We start from the raw sequence: 16,821 nt of genomic DNA, 5'->3' as shown, positions 1-16,821 counted from the left end.
CCAACAGTTTGGGCTGTGAGTGGTCACCCTTGCTGAGATTCCTCTCTCCATCCTGGCACGCTTAGCCATTACTTTAGACTCCTTTTTGAAGACTGCTTAGACTAGCAATTTGTAGGGCTTAGACACAGGGCAGCTGTTGTAAGGGTTCAGTGCTGACACTCTTAACATGACCGGCAGTTCAGCTGATGAATTCAAAGGGAATAGGATTAAGCGAATACAGCAGCTGTAGCTTGGCAAACCAGGGTAGGTTCAGGGTTTGCTATATGATACAGGCAAACGCAAATGAGTATTAAACAGCTGGAGCATAAAAACATAATTACGTCTTACTTCACTCTTCTATTGACTTATGTGTTGAGTTATCGTTCTCTGAAGTTTCCCAGCCTCTTTGTTCAATTAGGAGGGCTCTTCGGATGACTGCTCATCACACTGACACAGAGCAGAGTTACGGATTTCCGACTCACTGGAAATGGATTGCAATCTGTGTGTGTGTGTGTGTTTTCACATGTATAGCTTTGAACTGGTTCAGCTTTACTCCAGCAAGTAACTATCAAGGTCTGAGTTTGTAAAATGATGAGATACAGCTGAATGTTGCCTGAATATGACCAACAGGCTCAAGGCTATGCTACCTATCTGGTAAATGTACTAGCTACAGTGCTATTCTTACAGGTCTTTGGATAGTAAGTCATGCTAAAGAGCTCTATGCCATGCAGCAGTATATACTGCAGTAAGTGAATTTTCCTTATATTGGCTAGAATTTATTTTATCCATCTATTTCTGAGGTGTTGGAGACCTGAAATTTATCATGCATATATATAAGCCCAGTCCTAGGAATGTCATAGAACTACTCACAGAAAAGTGTAGGATTTCTGATTTTGCATAGTATTTGAACAACCGAGTAGCTATGAATACTCTGGCTATGAATACTATCAGTATGCTACAATTTTCTACTTTTTTAGCCATTCACTTACAGTATTTTAGTGCCAAATTAAAACCCCTAGTTGTTACTAAATTTAACGCTCATTTCTTGAAAAATAATTAATGATAATTATGAGCACAATAATAAAAACATAAAAATAATAAATTCTTATTCGGTCCTCAAAAAAAAGGGGGGGGTTGTGTTTACTGATGTCATTTCAGATAGACAGTACTTCATTCTTGTATTTTCAGTTTTGCTGAGTGAACTTAAAGATGGCAGTTATATAAGCTGCTCAGTACAACTGCACGTACAATGGCTTTTTTTGTAAATATAAATGTGCTGAAAAAAGTCATAATAGATCTTAGACAAAAGAATAACTCTACCTCATATATCTTGAAAGATAATGCATACACAGAGTCTAATTATATATATTACGTAAGGAAAATTCAAAATAGATATCTTTTAAGTTTGAGGTAGATCCCTAACTATGGCTGTAAATCTCTCATCACAAGCAGTAAGGAACTGATTCCTTATCAGCTTCACTGAGGTCAATGAAAAGATTCAGATAAAGCACCGTGCTTCTTTTATCATGAAACAAATGTTTTTGGAGAATGTTTATCTTAAGAGCGAAATCAAGGCTGGCGATCACTCTAATAGGTTGAAAATAGCAAAGATGCTGTATAAGAAATATTAAAAAATAAGGTGTTAAGATCAACTGGGAAGAATTTCAAATGCGAATAAATACCGCTATAAATATTCTAATTCTGCAGTGATATATCATGGAGTAATTAACCCAGGAGAACCATTCTTCTTGGCGGGGAATAATCAGGTTTATAATAAGCATACTTCTCTGGACATTCCATTTCATTCCCTTCCTATCCTTCCACATGCAAACGCATTTTCTGCATGCAAAGTGTGCATTTATTTGCTTTTTTAGATTAAACTAGCTAGTGTCTCATGGCATACAACGTCTATGTCACATGAGCAAAGAAGGCCAAATTAATCAAGAATATGGGTATTTAACATCTGAGTTAAAAAGGTTTTAGACATATTTCTGCTATACCACTGGGCATAGAACTACCTGTACCTATAAAGAATTTATTTAATGACTGTGACTACCTTTGACCAGAACACTTAGACATTTCCGGGAGACAGAAATTTGAAAAACAGCTCTCAGTTAGCTTGTAGAGTTATTGAAAGAACAGAAGTATCATAAAGTCATTTGCTGTGCTTAAAAGGCATTCTTTATTACAGAATTATAGTCTTTGGTTACAAGTTAGTGCTGAGAGTGATAATCCATGCCTGAGCTTGCATTACGGAATCTAAGGATGAAATCTTGATCCAATTGAAATCAGTGAAAACTTTTTACTTACAAGCATATAATTTTACTTCATTTCCTCTGGAGCTTATTTTAAATTCAGGTTCAGTGGGGTTCAGAGAATTTGGTTCTTTCTATAGAAATGTGTTTGCTTGTAACCTTGCCCAAATCCAGAATATTGGCAGTGCAGTTTTAAAATGTCAGAGATGCCCAGAAACTAGTCTCCAGTATATTACGCATCTAAATTTACTATTTTAAACCTAAAACATGTTAAGAAATTAGGCTAGATAATGTTCCTGTAGTATCTGAAGTATTAAGGTATTTATCTTAAATGGCTACAATAGGCACAAGGTTGAGTGCTTTTATATACGTACATATGTAAGTATATACATATGGATGTTTTGTAGAGTCAAAATGTTTAATTAAAGGTGAGGGCTCCTATACAGTAAATAGCATGCTTTAAGTAATGTAAATGTGGATATGTGGCAAAGTACATACTTTAGTGCACAGGTATGTTATCAGTCTGTGCTTGATTATTTTGCCTTACAGAATTTCGACATATATATATATGCTTCGGTGTTATGCGTGTGCTTTTTTCCCCTGGTGGAAAATACTATATATATATATGTGTTAGCTTCCTTGAAGCTATGTTTGGAAACTTTCATCATAAATGTCAGTTGCATAATTTGGTTCCAATCTATACTTTAGACTAATTACAGGAGTTATAGTTACTCGTACATATTAATATAGCTTTTACATATTAATGACAATTTTGAAGTGGAACTGGATCCCTACCTTTTACTCTTCATGTGCTTCTACTCCTACATATTTTACATGACTAAGGATTAAAACATCATCTTGACATAATTGTAAGCATAATTTCACTCAACATTTTCTCTCTACTTTTGTGTTTGCGATTAAATTGTTACTTCTCTTTCTCTCTCTCCCTTAGTTACACAGTAAGGATTTTTGAATGTATATTGTCATCTAAGGTAAGCTTTCATATGGTTCTTGCATATGAAGCTTATGGCTGTTTACACGTCATACAATGTCTGCCTAGTATGGCATGATTTTCATTATTTCACTTAATGAAAATGTTTTTTAAAATGAGTAGCACGGTAGTTTTAATGCATATAAATCCAGATTTTTAAAATAATTGCTTGTTACGGTAATTCCTCCTAGTAGTACATCCCACTACCTTCTAATAGTGCACGTTTCAATGGGATTTAACAGTGCATGAGTTAGCATGATTAATTAGCATGAATAAAATGCAAATAATAACAGAGCATTTTGCATTTACAGTCAGTTATTTTCATATAGGAATATACCTCTACATAAATGAAATATTTATTCCACAGTTCATTTCATTTAAAAATGAATGATTTGTATCACAACTTGCACTACGTGAGTTGAAAAGAATGCCAAAAAGCATGCCTTTTTTTTGTCTGAATTGTGCATCTACCTAAGGTCAGGAGCGAAGAGTTCTGCAACAGTGACGGTGTTAAATGAGACAGCACAGTCTCATAATCACTGGTAACTAATAGCACTTCAATTGGATAATCCTTGTGTTAATAAAGGTTATAAAATCCTAAAATCTGTACTCAGGATAAATGCTCTATGTAAGTATCCGCTCAGTTGCACTTAGCTGAAGCATTCAGAGACAGTGATATCTTCATCCTGGCAATGTACTTTTGCTTTAAAGCTTTTGGTGTGTTCCAGAAAAGGCTCCGAAGGTAAGTGCAGTCATTAGCAGGTGGTTTTGCAACTTGCAGAATGGAATACTCCTGCAGACTTGTAAGAGGAATAGTAATGGTACATAGCTTTCTTACCACAAATGCCACCCTTCGCCTCGTGAAAGGGCAGGCTCTAATGCTTTTAGCAAAATATTTATCTTTTTCCCACTGTTCCTTCCAAATATCATTTGATTTCAATGAAATTAACAGAAATACCCATGTCTTTAGTTTCCATGACATTTTTTTCAATGGCATGAAATTTCACTCCTGATTTGGATTATTTGTATTAAATTACTACTTCTACATCAGTGGGATCTGTGGTGCACTGGCTGGTGTGTTAGGCACTACATACATGTTTTTCTGGGCACTGAAATATTTTGTCTTGGATTGCTAAAATTGTTAGACGTTCTTCAAAAATCTTTTGCCTTGTCCCTTCTTCCAGAACACCAAAGAAAACATTGAGTACTTCCAATGGCTTTCTTATAAGCCTAGGTTTCTATTATAGCAGTGATTTAAAATAGGTTTGGTTCAGTTTTTTACCCACGGTGGCTAAGCCACAGTCAAAAAGCGCAGGTCATCCCAGCTGTTATTTTCAAGCAACATGGTAAATATTTTGCTAAATACTTATAAACCATTATAAGACCCAACACTAGAATAATTTGAATGTCTCTGCATGTTTTCCACAACTCATCATAGTCAAGTGTTTTCTACGTTGTTCCCTCTGGGTTGACTTCCATCTCTGACTATATTCCACCCAGCCTGATGGAAATCCAGGAGGGTTATTTGAGGTGAAGCATCGTAGACTATTGCATGGGGTGAGAAAAATGACTGAATATATGACATCCTAGAAATGAAATTCACCCTGCGCAAGAGGACAGGAAAGTTCTGTGTAGTACAGAGATTAAATAATGGTTAATTCTTGTGCTGGACTTTTGAACAGGGATGAATTTTACCCCGTCTCAAAATGAAGTATGCAATAGGGACTGACAATCTTTGTCTCTTACGCCAGAAAATAAAGGTAGAAAGCTCTTGCTCCAGGGACCTTCAACCTGAAGATTGTCTTATTCCTTGTTTGTAGGTGGGCTTTCGTTCTTCAGACTATTGATGGATGGAGTGCCTCCGCATATCATTGATTCATATATGCGTGAAGTACAGGCAGACAAAACTGAGGGGAAGTGAGAGTCCATCCACAGTGTTTTCTCCCACTGCGCTGGAAATTGGTAGCAGAATTACAGCATTTTAGTTCTTGCAATGACAGAACAAACGTGTGGTTGGGGATTTTCTTTTTTTTTTCTCCCCTTTTTTTTTTGTTTCTTGTTTTGTTTTCCCTACCTGCTCTTACTGAAAAGAAAGAATACGCATGGATTGCTTTGGGGTTGAAATTAAATGAACTGAAGACAACACACGTTTTGTAATGTTCAGCTTTATTTTCTGTTTGATATTGTGTTCTGGTTTTTAATGAGGAAAGAGGAGAAGCTGTGTAATAAACATGAGGAGGCAGTCAGAGTTTGTACTCGGTGGTACAAAGCATTATCTTTCTCAGACTGAAAGTACATGGATTAGCCAGTAGCTGTGCAATAAGACCCTTGGAATACATACCTCTGATAATGTATCTTATGCACCTGAGAATTGTTTAACAGAATATGGTTTTACTATAACGTAATTAATACATATGTACTTAATGATCATTTAAGCTGAACATATCTTCCTTTAGAAGTTTTGATTTCCTAAATCCAACCCATCAGTCTCTCAACTGAACTGAAATTGTTTTATTTAATGTACAATAAATATGAAGTGTTTAAGATCTACCAAGTTCTTGTTTACTTTTTTTTTTTGGCTTTTTTCTGCCTCATCTTACTACATTTCTTATTTAATTTCCACATACTGTAAAGCAGGAACTTGAGCCCACCACACTGAGTGGAAAACAGTATCAGCAGTCACCTAACCCAACGGGCTTACACTTCAAGATACATGGCACAGAATGTGAGTGAAGATAAATGCTATAGATACATGCAATTTTGTATCTATACTTTTTCAATATTTTAAATATAAACGCCAACCGTGACAGCTTTCAGCATTCTGGATCTGCCCCCTTCCTCAGCAATGCATGGAGCTCTTGCAGGTATCGTAGCAGAAAAGGAACCGAGACCGTATCACTAGTGAGTTTACCATGCAAGGCAAAAATGCCTCAGATAAGGTAAAATGGCTACATTGCTTTTCCAACTCTAGCGTCATTAATATCCAAGTATTTCAGGAGTGGGGGTGATTGTCTGTAAGTCTCCAGCAAACTCTGAAGCGTGTGAGACACAAGGTCACACATAATTTGGCCAGGTTGTCGATTCCCTATTGTCCTGTCATTTATTTACCAGTTCTCACTCTGGCTGTATAGATAGGGTAGGTTATGCGCTTACTGACTAATGATTGATCTTCAATTATGGTTTATAAAGATAAAGGTCTACTTAGACCAGTAGTACATTACAAGATGGTTATTTGACATCAGCGCCTTTTCAAACATCCAGCAGTCAGTAATTATGCAATAATAAAAGAATTTGTTACTATGAATCGCCATCCCTGGTGTTTTTTCACTTGAATTACCACTTCTTTCACCTTGAAGATCTGAATGCATTTTCTCACTTAATGTTCTGTAAATCTTACTTGCTCTGAGATCCTTTTTCTTCCTTCTCTCCTTCCTATCTTTGTGATTTCTTCTGTGCTGCCATCTGTGCAAGGAAGCAATCCTCCCTTCCCAGTGATCCCGGACACCCCCCACCTGCATTTCACCCTGCTGCTGCCAAAATCAATTCGCTCCTACACATTCATTCACACCTACACATGAAAGAAGGCAAAACATCTACTAAGAAGAAAATACCATAAAGGATTAATAATTTCTCTTTATTCTGTATCTCACCAGTGAATCGGGTCTCCCTTCATCTGTTCTGAAGCACAGAAGGCTGTGGGAGAGGGTGAGTTTGAATATATGCCATGCAGGTTTAAACATTTAAGCACACGGCCCTCATTTAAAATAATATCAGTCTGTTGAGATATATTATGTCATGGTTTAACCTCAGCCAGCAACTGAGCACCACACAGCTGCTTGCTCACTCCCCCCCCCGGTGGGATGGGGGAGAGAATCGGAAGAGTAAAAGTGAGAAAACTCGTGGGTTGAGACAAAAACAGTTTAAGAATTGAAATTTAAAAAAATACTAGTACTACTAATAGTAATAAGAATACACAAAGCAAGTGATGCACAATGCAATTGCTCACCACCCACCGACTGATGCCCAGCCAGTCCCAGAGCAGCGGCCCCCCCGGCCAGCTTTCCCCCAGTTTATGTACTGAGCGTGATGTCACATGGTGTGGGACACCCCTTTGGCCAGTTTGGGTCAGCTGTCCTGGCTGTGCCCCCTCCCAGCTTCTTGTGCACCTCCAGCCTTCTCAGTCAGTGGAGCATGGGAAGCTGAAAAGTCCTTGGCTAGTGTAAGCACTGCTTAGCAACAACTAAAACATCAGTGTGTTATCAACATTATTCTCATCCTAAATCCAAAACACAGCACTGTACCAGCTACTAGGAAGAAAATTAACTCTATCCCAGCCAAAACCAGGACATATAGTCAGCCCAAAAGCTATAGATATGTCGAGTTTGTGCTTTTCAGTAAGCCAAAAAGGATGTGCACAGCCATCTGCACTTATATGCAACGGTGTTTACAGCTTCAAGCTTATGTATCTATCTGCCTCCTCAGTCTTAATATACCATACGTATTAACCTGGAAGCCAGCATAAATCTCAGCTTCTGTAGGCTCTCTGCCGATGGAATTAGCTACTCTAATTTCTACCAGATGCCAGCAGTGTTAAAAGACAAGCTGAACTAAGCTACTTTTCACTGTGTGAACGGTTAGCGTTATATTCAGATGCCCTTAATTCCTCGCCAGTTGTGCTGCCCAGCATTTGCCATTGGCTGTCCCTCAGGCTTGAGATGCGCCACGCCAATAGGAAGTACTGGGTATCGGGCCACGGGTGGAATTTAGGTGAGTGAGCATTAGTGTGCTATAAATTCATACTCTCACTAACTACGCTGACCAGCCAAGCCTCTGGATTAAAAATTAATTGAAAAAGACTTTGAGAGGAATAATAGGATGGGGTGGGATAGGAAAGGGATTTCTAGTAGATCTAAAACAGGCTGCAGAACCTTAAATAGAGAATAACAAAAGATAAAGTTTTGATTTATGATGATTCACCTAATGGGATTCTCCAGGGATGGTGTTTGATAGATCAAATAAAGTGACCAAAACCACAGAGTTAAGAAAATGCTAATGAAATCTGCAGTTAATACCAGCTTGGGAGAATAAAGACGTACCAAAGATAACAAAAACTACAGGCAAGGCGACCTAGAGAGAATAGAAGCAGCAGAATATCATGCTGTAGAAGAAATGCTCCCAAGAAGAAATTTCTCCGAAGTAGGCTCACATGGAATTTCCAGGAAATTAGTGAACGTGAAAGAGACATAGGAGTAACAGAGGACAGCAAATAAAATCTGGTCACATGAGAGAAAGTAACAGCAAAGCACAAAAGCTCCAGGAGAAGTGAAACTAGTAGTGCTTTCCTGGCTTATGGTTGTGTTCCTTGACGTCTCTTAAGATGTGAAACCAGTTTAAGCCTTCAGCTAGTTGCATTATTCATATTATCTGTTTGCCATGTACACTCTCCATCAACTAGTATGTGCTGAGTTCAGTAGCACCTTTAATAAGGATTTTCTTTTCTGCCCACTTTCACGTATCTGGTAGGAATTTAGTATTTTTGAAAGCTCCGCCTTGGTGTTCAGTTTGACTTACACAGGTCAAGGAAAGCTGTCACCTGGAGTAAGAAGGCAGACCCAAACATGTATACACACACAGATACACACACAGAGAAAGAAGCAACAAAGTTAATTAAAAAAAAGGGGGTTATTTTTAAGGAAGCCAAAGGAAAATATTTTGTCTTCTCTTGGCTTGGTCTCCTTGCCCATGGAACAGCATTTGGTGTATAAATGTTACTGTTGTATAAATAAGGATCCATTCTCAAATTGCTGTATGTGGAGCTTGATGCAGGCATCGTAGTTACCCATTTGCATTAAAAGATCATGGCCAGTGTCAGCCCATCTCTCCCTCACTGAAAACAATCTCACAAATATAGAAAGGGAAGGAGAAAAAACACATGCAAATCTTTTAAAGACTGCTTAAATAGGGATATGCTGTTTATAAGGTCTTTACTGAGAGTCAGAAATTTTAAAAAATATTCCTTTAAAAAAAAAATGTTTCAAGCTTCCTGTACTTCATTTTATGGGAAAAAAAAGTATAATACTGCTACCTTTTACAGAGCATTGTGAAGGGAGACTTACTTTATGAATGTCTTTTGTTGCATTTTGGATTCTGGAGCAAAGGCATTCTATTTTAAGCACAGTGTACTTACTGTCACTTGATTTTCATGGCCTGCTTTCCTGACTGACAAGTAAAGCTGCTGCTTTGCTGAAGCAGAGAGCATTTGGAAGCAAAAGTGTATACTGAATACTGAGGAAGTGCTGCAAGTCTAAACACACTGGACTTTAAATTGTATGTTCTCTTGTTCCATGCTTTGTTGCCGAATACTTTTTAAATTAAAATAAACCCTTCCCCAAGCTTAGTGATAAATTCAGTCGGGACTCTGTTTCTTCCTCTACTCATTTGACCCTCACTTTTTACACCACTTAATTTCCCCTCCATTTCTTTTCCTAGTTTCTCTTCTTTTCCTTTTGGCATCACAAAAAGCTTGAGCAATCTCTCCATAAATAACAGTACCATTGTGTTCATCGACCACAGTGATGCACAGGGTATTAAAAGAAACAAGAGTTTTACCTTTTTCCAAACCCAGTGATTCCAGTGGACTGGGGATGTGGCTGGTTGTGAATCTAATTGTCACATCTCCCTTTTGCCATTCTCTAGTTGGCCGTTACTGAATCTTTCTTTATTACGTTATGTATTACCCCCTCCTTTGCTGGCAGTTCCTCTCACCTCTGTTTTGGCCCCTAATCCCAATTGCTGTATCATACTGTATTTACTGATCTGTAAATGAAATCAGCAGATGAACAACATAGCACTTGGGACACACATACCATGTCAAGGGATTTTGAAATCACCCTTTTGCATATGTCACCCATTTCTGACCCTAGCAGTAGAGAAAGCTACTCAAAAACATATTAACTTTATCAGACAAAGGGAATTAGCTCAATTTGAGTAACACGCCACTGCACTGTCCAAGAAATTGTTGCGTCTGGCCAGAAAGCTGCAGCCTCTGGCCCACAATGGAATAACTTAAAAAAAGATTTCCGATTCTAAGAAGATGCCACTTGGGTATATAATACTCATCAGAAGTTGTATTTTATACTTTCTACTTAATCTTTCATACAGCTACACAGTACTTACCTTTCCTTAGCCACATTCAGAAACCACACTTTCCCAGAGAGTCAGGGATACACCTAAATCCTTCACATGACCAATTCAAATAATTTGAAGTGCCGCAATTTCTGAAAAGGTGCATTTTTTTCAAAGCACCTTCTCTAAGCAGGTCAAGGAGGTAAAGGCAGTCCTGCGTAACACAGTGTTCAGGTGCCCCATAACATGTAAGATGGCCGCTCCCCAGGGGGCAGTGGGTCTCCTCCCAGTGGGGGACAACCCCTTGGCTGATACAGTGGGGATCACCTCCCTGCAGACATGGCTGTGGTGTCCTGCTGGCTGCAGGGAGCCCACCTGCCGCCCAAGCCCTGCCTTTATGCCTTGCTCCAGCATCAAGCCTCGCCGGCCACCTGCTGCATGCGCCTCCGCTGCGGCCATCAGCTGCAGTGTAAAACGTGCAAAAGGAAAGTAAGACGAGTAAGGAAAATCACAGGGGAGAGGGGGATTGAACCCACCCTGCCCGCACCAGCAGGGGTGAGACGCGGGCGCTCAGGCCCGCCGCACCAGGCGCCGGCCGTGACTGCCCACGGGCCTGGGGAAATGGCGGCGGGCGGGAAGCACGCCGGACGGGCCCTCCCGGGGCGCACCCCTCGACGACCGAGGGCTCCCCATCCCCTCGCGGCGAGGCGGGGCTGGCGGAGCCGCCACGGCCAGGGCAACCCGCCCAGAAATGGAGCCCCTGCTGCGGGCGAGGGAGAGAGTCGTGCACTCGGGGTGAAAGAACCAACGGCGGGCCGGGGCGCCCGCCCCGCGTTAGTTGTAGCGGGGACGACAGCCTCCCCTCCAGCAGGGCCGCCGCTGGGCGTCGGCCTCTTCCGCCTCGCGCCGCTGCGCTGCGGCCCTCAGCTCAGCCCCGCCCCGAGCGGCGGCGGCGGCGGCCTGACCCCGGTCCCGTCCGGTGCGCGGCGAGCGGCGGCCCCCGCGGCGGGGCTGCGGTGGCGGCATGGCCGTGCCCTGGGTTCTGCCCGCGCCCCTCAGCCCGGCGCAGCTGAAGCGCCTGGAGCAGCACCGCTACAGCGCGGCCGGGCGCTCGCTGCTGGAGCCGTGGCTGCAGCCCTACTGGGCCTGGCTGGTGGAGCAGGTCCCGCTGGGGCTGGCCCCCAACGCCATCACCCTGGGCGGCCTCCTGCTGAACTGCCTGACGGCGCTGCCGCTCATCGCCTGCTGCCCCAGCGCCACCGAGCAGGTACCGCCCGCCACGGCCCGCCGCCGCCTCCCCGTTACAGCCTGACCCCTTCCCCCGCCTGCCATCGCCTCCTCCCGGCACCGCCTCGCCTCAGCCCGGCCGCCGCCCCGCGGGGCCCCCGTGCCCACCCGCCCTGCGAGCCCCGGGAGCGTGTGCCGCAGCTCGGCCCCCGGCGGCCTGGTGTGGGGGAGCCACCTCGGTACCTCCTGAGAGTACCCGGAGCGCTCGGGCCCGTGCCCACCGCAGGGTGCGGTGCCCTATCACTTGCGGCTCCACCGTGGTAATAGGCGTGGCCCTTCCCGTGGTAGGGAGGGCTAAGGTAGCACTGTGGGTTTGCCCTGAGAAATCAGGGGAGCAGTGATGCAGGGGTCAGGATGGGTGTTAAGGTTTGAATGCTGAACTGCTCCGGGGATCATGTGAAAGGGTGAGTTTCAATGGGCTCCTCTCTCCTCCCCAGCCCTTTGCTGACCAGAGGTCCCCGTGGGGATGGGCTCTGACCGGGTGCTTGGCCCACGCCGATGCTGCGGAGCAAGGGTGTAGCCAGGCTCACCCTGGCGTGTGGGAGCCCAGCCTCCTCCAGGGACCATCTTAGGTGCCACACGTGTGCCTCTGCTCAGGCAGCTTGCTGGGAAGGAGACGTAAGCTGTGTCAACACCGTTTTTAAGAGAAAGGCCGTAACAGAGGGGCTGTGGAGGTAGAAACAGCTGCAGGCCAGGAGAGAGGGTGCGGAATGTGCCCAGTAGCAGGGCACAGCTGGCCAGAGCTGGCCACAAGGCATGGCTGATGCCACTTCAGCATCGCTTAGTTCAGAATCAAGGTTTGGTTGTGTCACAGATGTGTTAGCTGACAGCAGCTCAAATGCTTCCCGTCCTCATGTGGGAAATGTTTAATTGCTTTAGCTTCTGGAGGGAAGACAGGCTTGTTAGCGTGGCCTGATGCTGCTGTCGCTTAAACTGGGTTGCCTACAGTTTCTCTGACAATTTAAGGAGCTCTGTTGGAGCTTCCTAGCCTGTTACGAGTTTCCCAGTGCAGAGTCTTCATGGTAGTTAAGGTGGGAAATATCAGGGGAAAATTGCTTTGTGTAGGTAAAATATCTTGAAGGGTGGTGGTTGTTTTTCTTGTGTTCTGATGGGCTTAAATCCTAATGGCAGAGGTGGCGGTTGGTTAGGGTTTTTTAATAACTTGGATATACTTTGATGAGTGTTCTTGTTGATGGAAGCACCCTTCTTTTTCTGTAGTTGCTTTGCCCTTTGTGTTAGCAGAGGTGTTTGTGGCAGACATATCAGGAAGCTGATGCAGATCAAAATTAACTTTGCTTTGGTCTGACGCTAATCACTTCCCTCATTTGCACCACCAGGTAGAGGCACTCTGTGGCATTGCAGGCAGTAGAAGGGAGGATAGAGATGAGAGTGAATGGTTGGAAACCACAGACTGTCTTCTAGTGGCACTTTCAGAATTAAAATGCTTGTGGAACTGCTATCTTTAGCTCAGTTTTGTGATGTAGATATCAATTGTGTGCCAGCTATGTGTCTGGATGTTCATTTTATTTTTTTTCTCTTTGCTATTCAGAAAAGAAAGCAGAAAGTAAATTTTAAGTTATTTTTCCCTTGAGGGCTCTTGTACAAAAAGAAAAAGGTGGTGTTGCAGACATGCAGGGAATTATTCCTTCCAGGAAAGCTTAAGTTGAGTTTTAGGAACTTCGCTGGTTTTTTTTTTTTTAATTGCAGAAGCTGAATTTTATAAGAACCTACAGTCTGGACCAAACTTCCTTGTTCAGATATCAGTATTATCAGCTATAAATAGGTATAAATAGGTAGCATGAAGCCAGACCCCTTATTCTGTTGTTTTGTTGTTGCCTCTGCACTGGGAGACTAGCCCTCACTTCCTCTTGCTGCATCACTTAGGGCATTGTTATGCCTCTTCTGCTTCTTTAATGACTCAGCTCGTCTTCCACCTAAGATGTTATGTGTCTGGATGGCTTTTTTTAAAAAAAGTGTTGCAACACTAATATGTGCTATATGTGCTATTCTGATATCTCCTTTGTACTTTTGACTTGAATGTGTGAGCTGGAAGGGCTAGAGGGAAGGTGGAACTGTAAAGGATGTTAAAGACTGAATCACAGACTGAACTGATAGGATAGGGCATTTCAACATCACCTCTCTGTACTGCCAAGCCACCTCTTCCATTCATGAACAAGTCTTGATTACCTGATGGACTAACAAGAACTTGTTATATTCTCTTGGTGGAAGTGTAGGAGCACTGGATAGATGACTTAATAAAGTAACAAGCAGGATTTGGTTTTAGATGTGGGTTTGTTGTTTGTTTTTTTTATGAGTTGGTTTGTGTGGTGTTTTTCTTTTCCCTAAGCAGTCTTAAGTAGGCCATTTCTATTAGTCCTCTGTTGAAAACACTGAAGTCTTGATGTTTGTACAAACCATCCAAAAGAAGTAAGACTGCTAGCTGCTAACTAACAAAACCAAGTCTTACAAATGAAAGCATCCTCAGGCCTGATTAGTCCACCTAGCTCAGAACTCCCTTGGAGAGCAGCTGCTAGCAGATGCCTGGAAGAGATCTTTCCCCAGTATACCCTTCCAGCTGCCAAAAGGCACTGGTTTAGGGGTTTCTTGGTGAGAAATGCTACTCAGGTTACTTGTTAGAACAGCAGCTGATGGATCTGTTTCCCCACAGACACCTTCTTCCTCATGATTTTGCCTTTTGAATTATTTGTTTTGAACCTGTTTGTACTTTTACCTTCCATTATGTCCTACTGCAGTGAATTCCACAATTTAATAATACTCTTTCTCCACACACACAAAGCAATTAATGTCTGAAGCCATACAATGCTCCCTTGTCCTCTTACTGTGTAGCTGTTACTTCCTTATGCACTATTCTTTTTATCTTCATCAGCATCGGTAGCCACTAAAAGCCAGTTTGTTACTGACTAGTGCAGTATGTTTTGGCTTTATAAAATATTGTCTACTTCAGTAACGTTTTCTTGCCTAGTAGGAACATGCATTGTATCACTGTCTTCTGTAAATGCACATTTAAACGTAAGCCTTCTTACTTGTAGCTAAGCCTACAGCAGACTGAACCCCTCAAGCGCTGTTGTAACTAATATCCATGTGTGTAGATTTTTGTGGAGTGTTTGTCCAGTTTCCTACTCTGTGTAACTTAGGACCGTAATCTGTAGAAATAATATATGGGACTGCTACACCAGGTGTGGTGGTACGGAGGACTCCACTTGCACATTTCATGTTCTGTGGAGGGTTGAAATATCTTCTTCGTTGTGACTGCAGGCTGGTGTGGGGTTTTTTTTGTTGGGTTTTTTTTTGGCACTAATTATAAAATATTTAGGAATGAAAAGTTTTGCAGACTTTAAGTATGAACAGTGTGTATTTGCTGCATTAGAGTGTAAAAGGCAGATTTCCATTTTATCCCCACCATTTGACAGTGAACTGTTTTGCTCTACCGCAAGCTGACTGCTCTGGAGTAGCTACAGTTACTTCACTAGGTTTTGCACATGAATCTCTCGTTACCCTTTCCCATTCTGGGGAAAACTGACATGTTAATTTTTTCCTTGCATCAACACTAGGAAGAAAACTGGATAAACATGATTCTCTATCTTATTAAAAAGGAGAAAGGAAACTGGTCCTGCTGCTTTCATGGTTGGTCATGGAGGGGCCTAGCTTCAGTAATCCTTCGAGCTCAGCCACAGGCCTCTCTAAAATACCATGGGAAGCTAGAATTTTAGGACAGAAGTTCATGCTAACAGTAATTATTACTTTGTATTGAATTTATATCTATTTAAAAAAAATCTTGTAGCAGTTACAGCAGGATCTAAGCAGAGTGATCAGTGTAGATTTCATCCAGTGATAAAGACTTGTCCTGCATGCTCTCGGCTTCCTAGGTTCCATCATGTCTCATTTATTTGGGGTTTTTTAAGGCCTTTGTTTCTGTTGTCTATAATTTCCTCAGGTTACTGGGACTAGAGGAATACAGGGAGAGAAAAGCATGGATTATGGATTTGCAGTTTGGGCAGTGATGGCGAAAGGAGGCAGGGGCTCAAGGGTTCTCATGCAGAGAGCAGAGCTAGGGAGGGAAGGGAGGCTTGTGATGGCTAGCTCTGTAGAATTGCTTAAAAAATGGTGTAGTGCATTTATAAAAGGGTGCTATACCTTGCTGAAACATGCTATTTAGAAAACCGTGCATCTAGGGAGACCAAGAAGTAGGGGAGGGTCTAGGCGGCTCTAGCTAGCTCTACTATTAACTGCTCGGAGGGAAAGGAACGTCAGTGAGGTGCTGTCTCTGCTTCTCTCAATCTCGCTTTGTAAAACCCCCTTTAAAAAACAACAACAAAACCACAAAACAACCCCCCCCAAACCCCATCTTTTAAACTGAAAGAGGCATCGTCTTGAGTTTTTTCCTGTCAGAGGGAGAAATGAAGGGAAGATATTGACAGGCATGGAATTATGTAAGTAGCAAGGGCACAACTGAGCTTTGTGGGAGTGAGAATAAAGAACTAGACAAGAGGGGGAACTGGAACAGCTGGTATGAACTGGGGGCGTGAAGGAAGAAGCATTAAGCCCTGGCCTGGTAGAGGAGAGGTGCAAAGCAGTGGGTGGGGCAGGGAATCCAGCCCGTACCCAGGAGTGAGGAATGGAGCACTCGGTAGTGAATGGGAGAAAGAAGTATTTGACATAAAGGAAGACAGCGAAGGTTGAGGAACCCCAACACAAAAGGATGGGAGCTCTTTCAGAGGGAGCTTGTTGGGGAGAGGAGGATGCTAAAGGAATGCAGGGAGTCCCTGGTGTGCATGAAATGCACTTGGGCTATAGTATGATTTTTTTTTTTTCTTTTCTTCTCCCTGCCCTCTCCCCTGCTGTAATGCAGGTTTAAACAGCCCCTTCCCTTCTCCTGCTATTAGTACAATTGTACATAGTGCTTTGTGTGAAACAGAAGTCAGGGAAATGATCCACGTTTGGGGGGAAGAGGGAGGAAGTCCAGTAAAAATGTGTCTCTCTCTTCTGCATCTGTTCCAGAGAGGGGCTGTGTAAACTAGGGTGAAATTAGTTGCTGTGTTGTTGGATTGAGGAAGCGAGATTATGACTAAATGTGATGAGTAATGAAGGGGGGCTGAATCTTTAAATGTTGCATAAGCTTGGGCTGTTGAACACTCTGGGCTTGAGAGCTTTGCTTGAAATAAG

At 42.5% G+C, this 16,821-nt stretch overlaps 2 protein-coding genes across 5 annotated transcripts in view; both read left to right on the top strand.

Moving 5' to 3' along the window:
- Nucleotides 1–5,148, top strand: part of MYBPC1 (myosin binding protein C1) — a 78,599-nt gene extending 73,451 nt beyond the window's left edge. For 2 of the 3 annotated variants that reach the window (XM_076339771.1, XM_076339750.1), the window contains 3 exons: nt 1,687–1,745; nt 3,187–3,226; nt 5,046–5,148. In XM_076339771.1, coding sequence (XP_076195886.1) covers nt 1,687–1,745; nt 3,187–3,207 — 80 coding nt within the window. In that variant the 3' untranslated portion in view covers nt 3,208–3,226; nt 5,046–5,148. The remainder of the gene's footprint in view (nt 1–1,686; nt 1,746–3,186; nt 3,227–5,045) is intronic. The other variant, XM_076339761.1, reaches the window with a different exon arrangement.
- A 6,187-nt stretch (nt 5,149–11,335) lies between these two features.
- The window catches only part of CHPT1 (choline phosphotransferase 1), a 22,952-nt gene continuing 17,466 nt past the window's right edge, over nt 11,336–16,821 (top strand). The window contains exon 1 of one of the 2 annotated variants that reach the window (XM_076339727.1): nt 11,336–11,617. In XM_076339727.1, coding sequence (XP_076195842.1) covers nt 11,375–11,617 — 243 coding nt within the window. In that variant the 5' untranslated portion in view covers nt 11,336–11,374. The remainder of the gene's footprint in view (nt 11,618–16,821) is intronic. The other variant, XM_076339718.1, reaches the window with a different exon arrangement.

The sequence above is a fragment of the Aptenodytes patagonicus genome, chromosome 1, assembly GCF_965638725.1.
Source record: "Aptenodytes patagonicus chromosome 1, bAptPat1.pri.cur, whole genome shotgun sequence".
NCBI classification, from domain to species: domain Eukaryota; kingdom Metazoa; phylum Chordata; class Aves; order Sphenisciformes; family Spheniscidae; genus Aptenodytes; species Aptenodytes patagonicus.
Note: the sequence above shows the minus strand (reverse complement) of the source record. Positions and strands in the feature narration are given on the sequence as shown.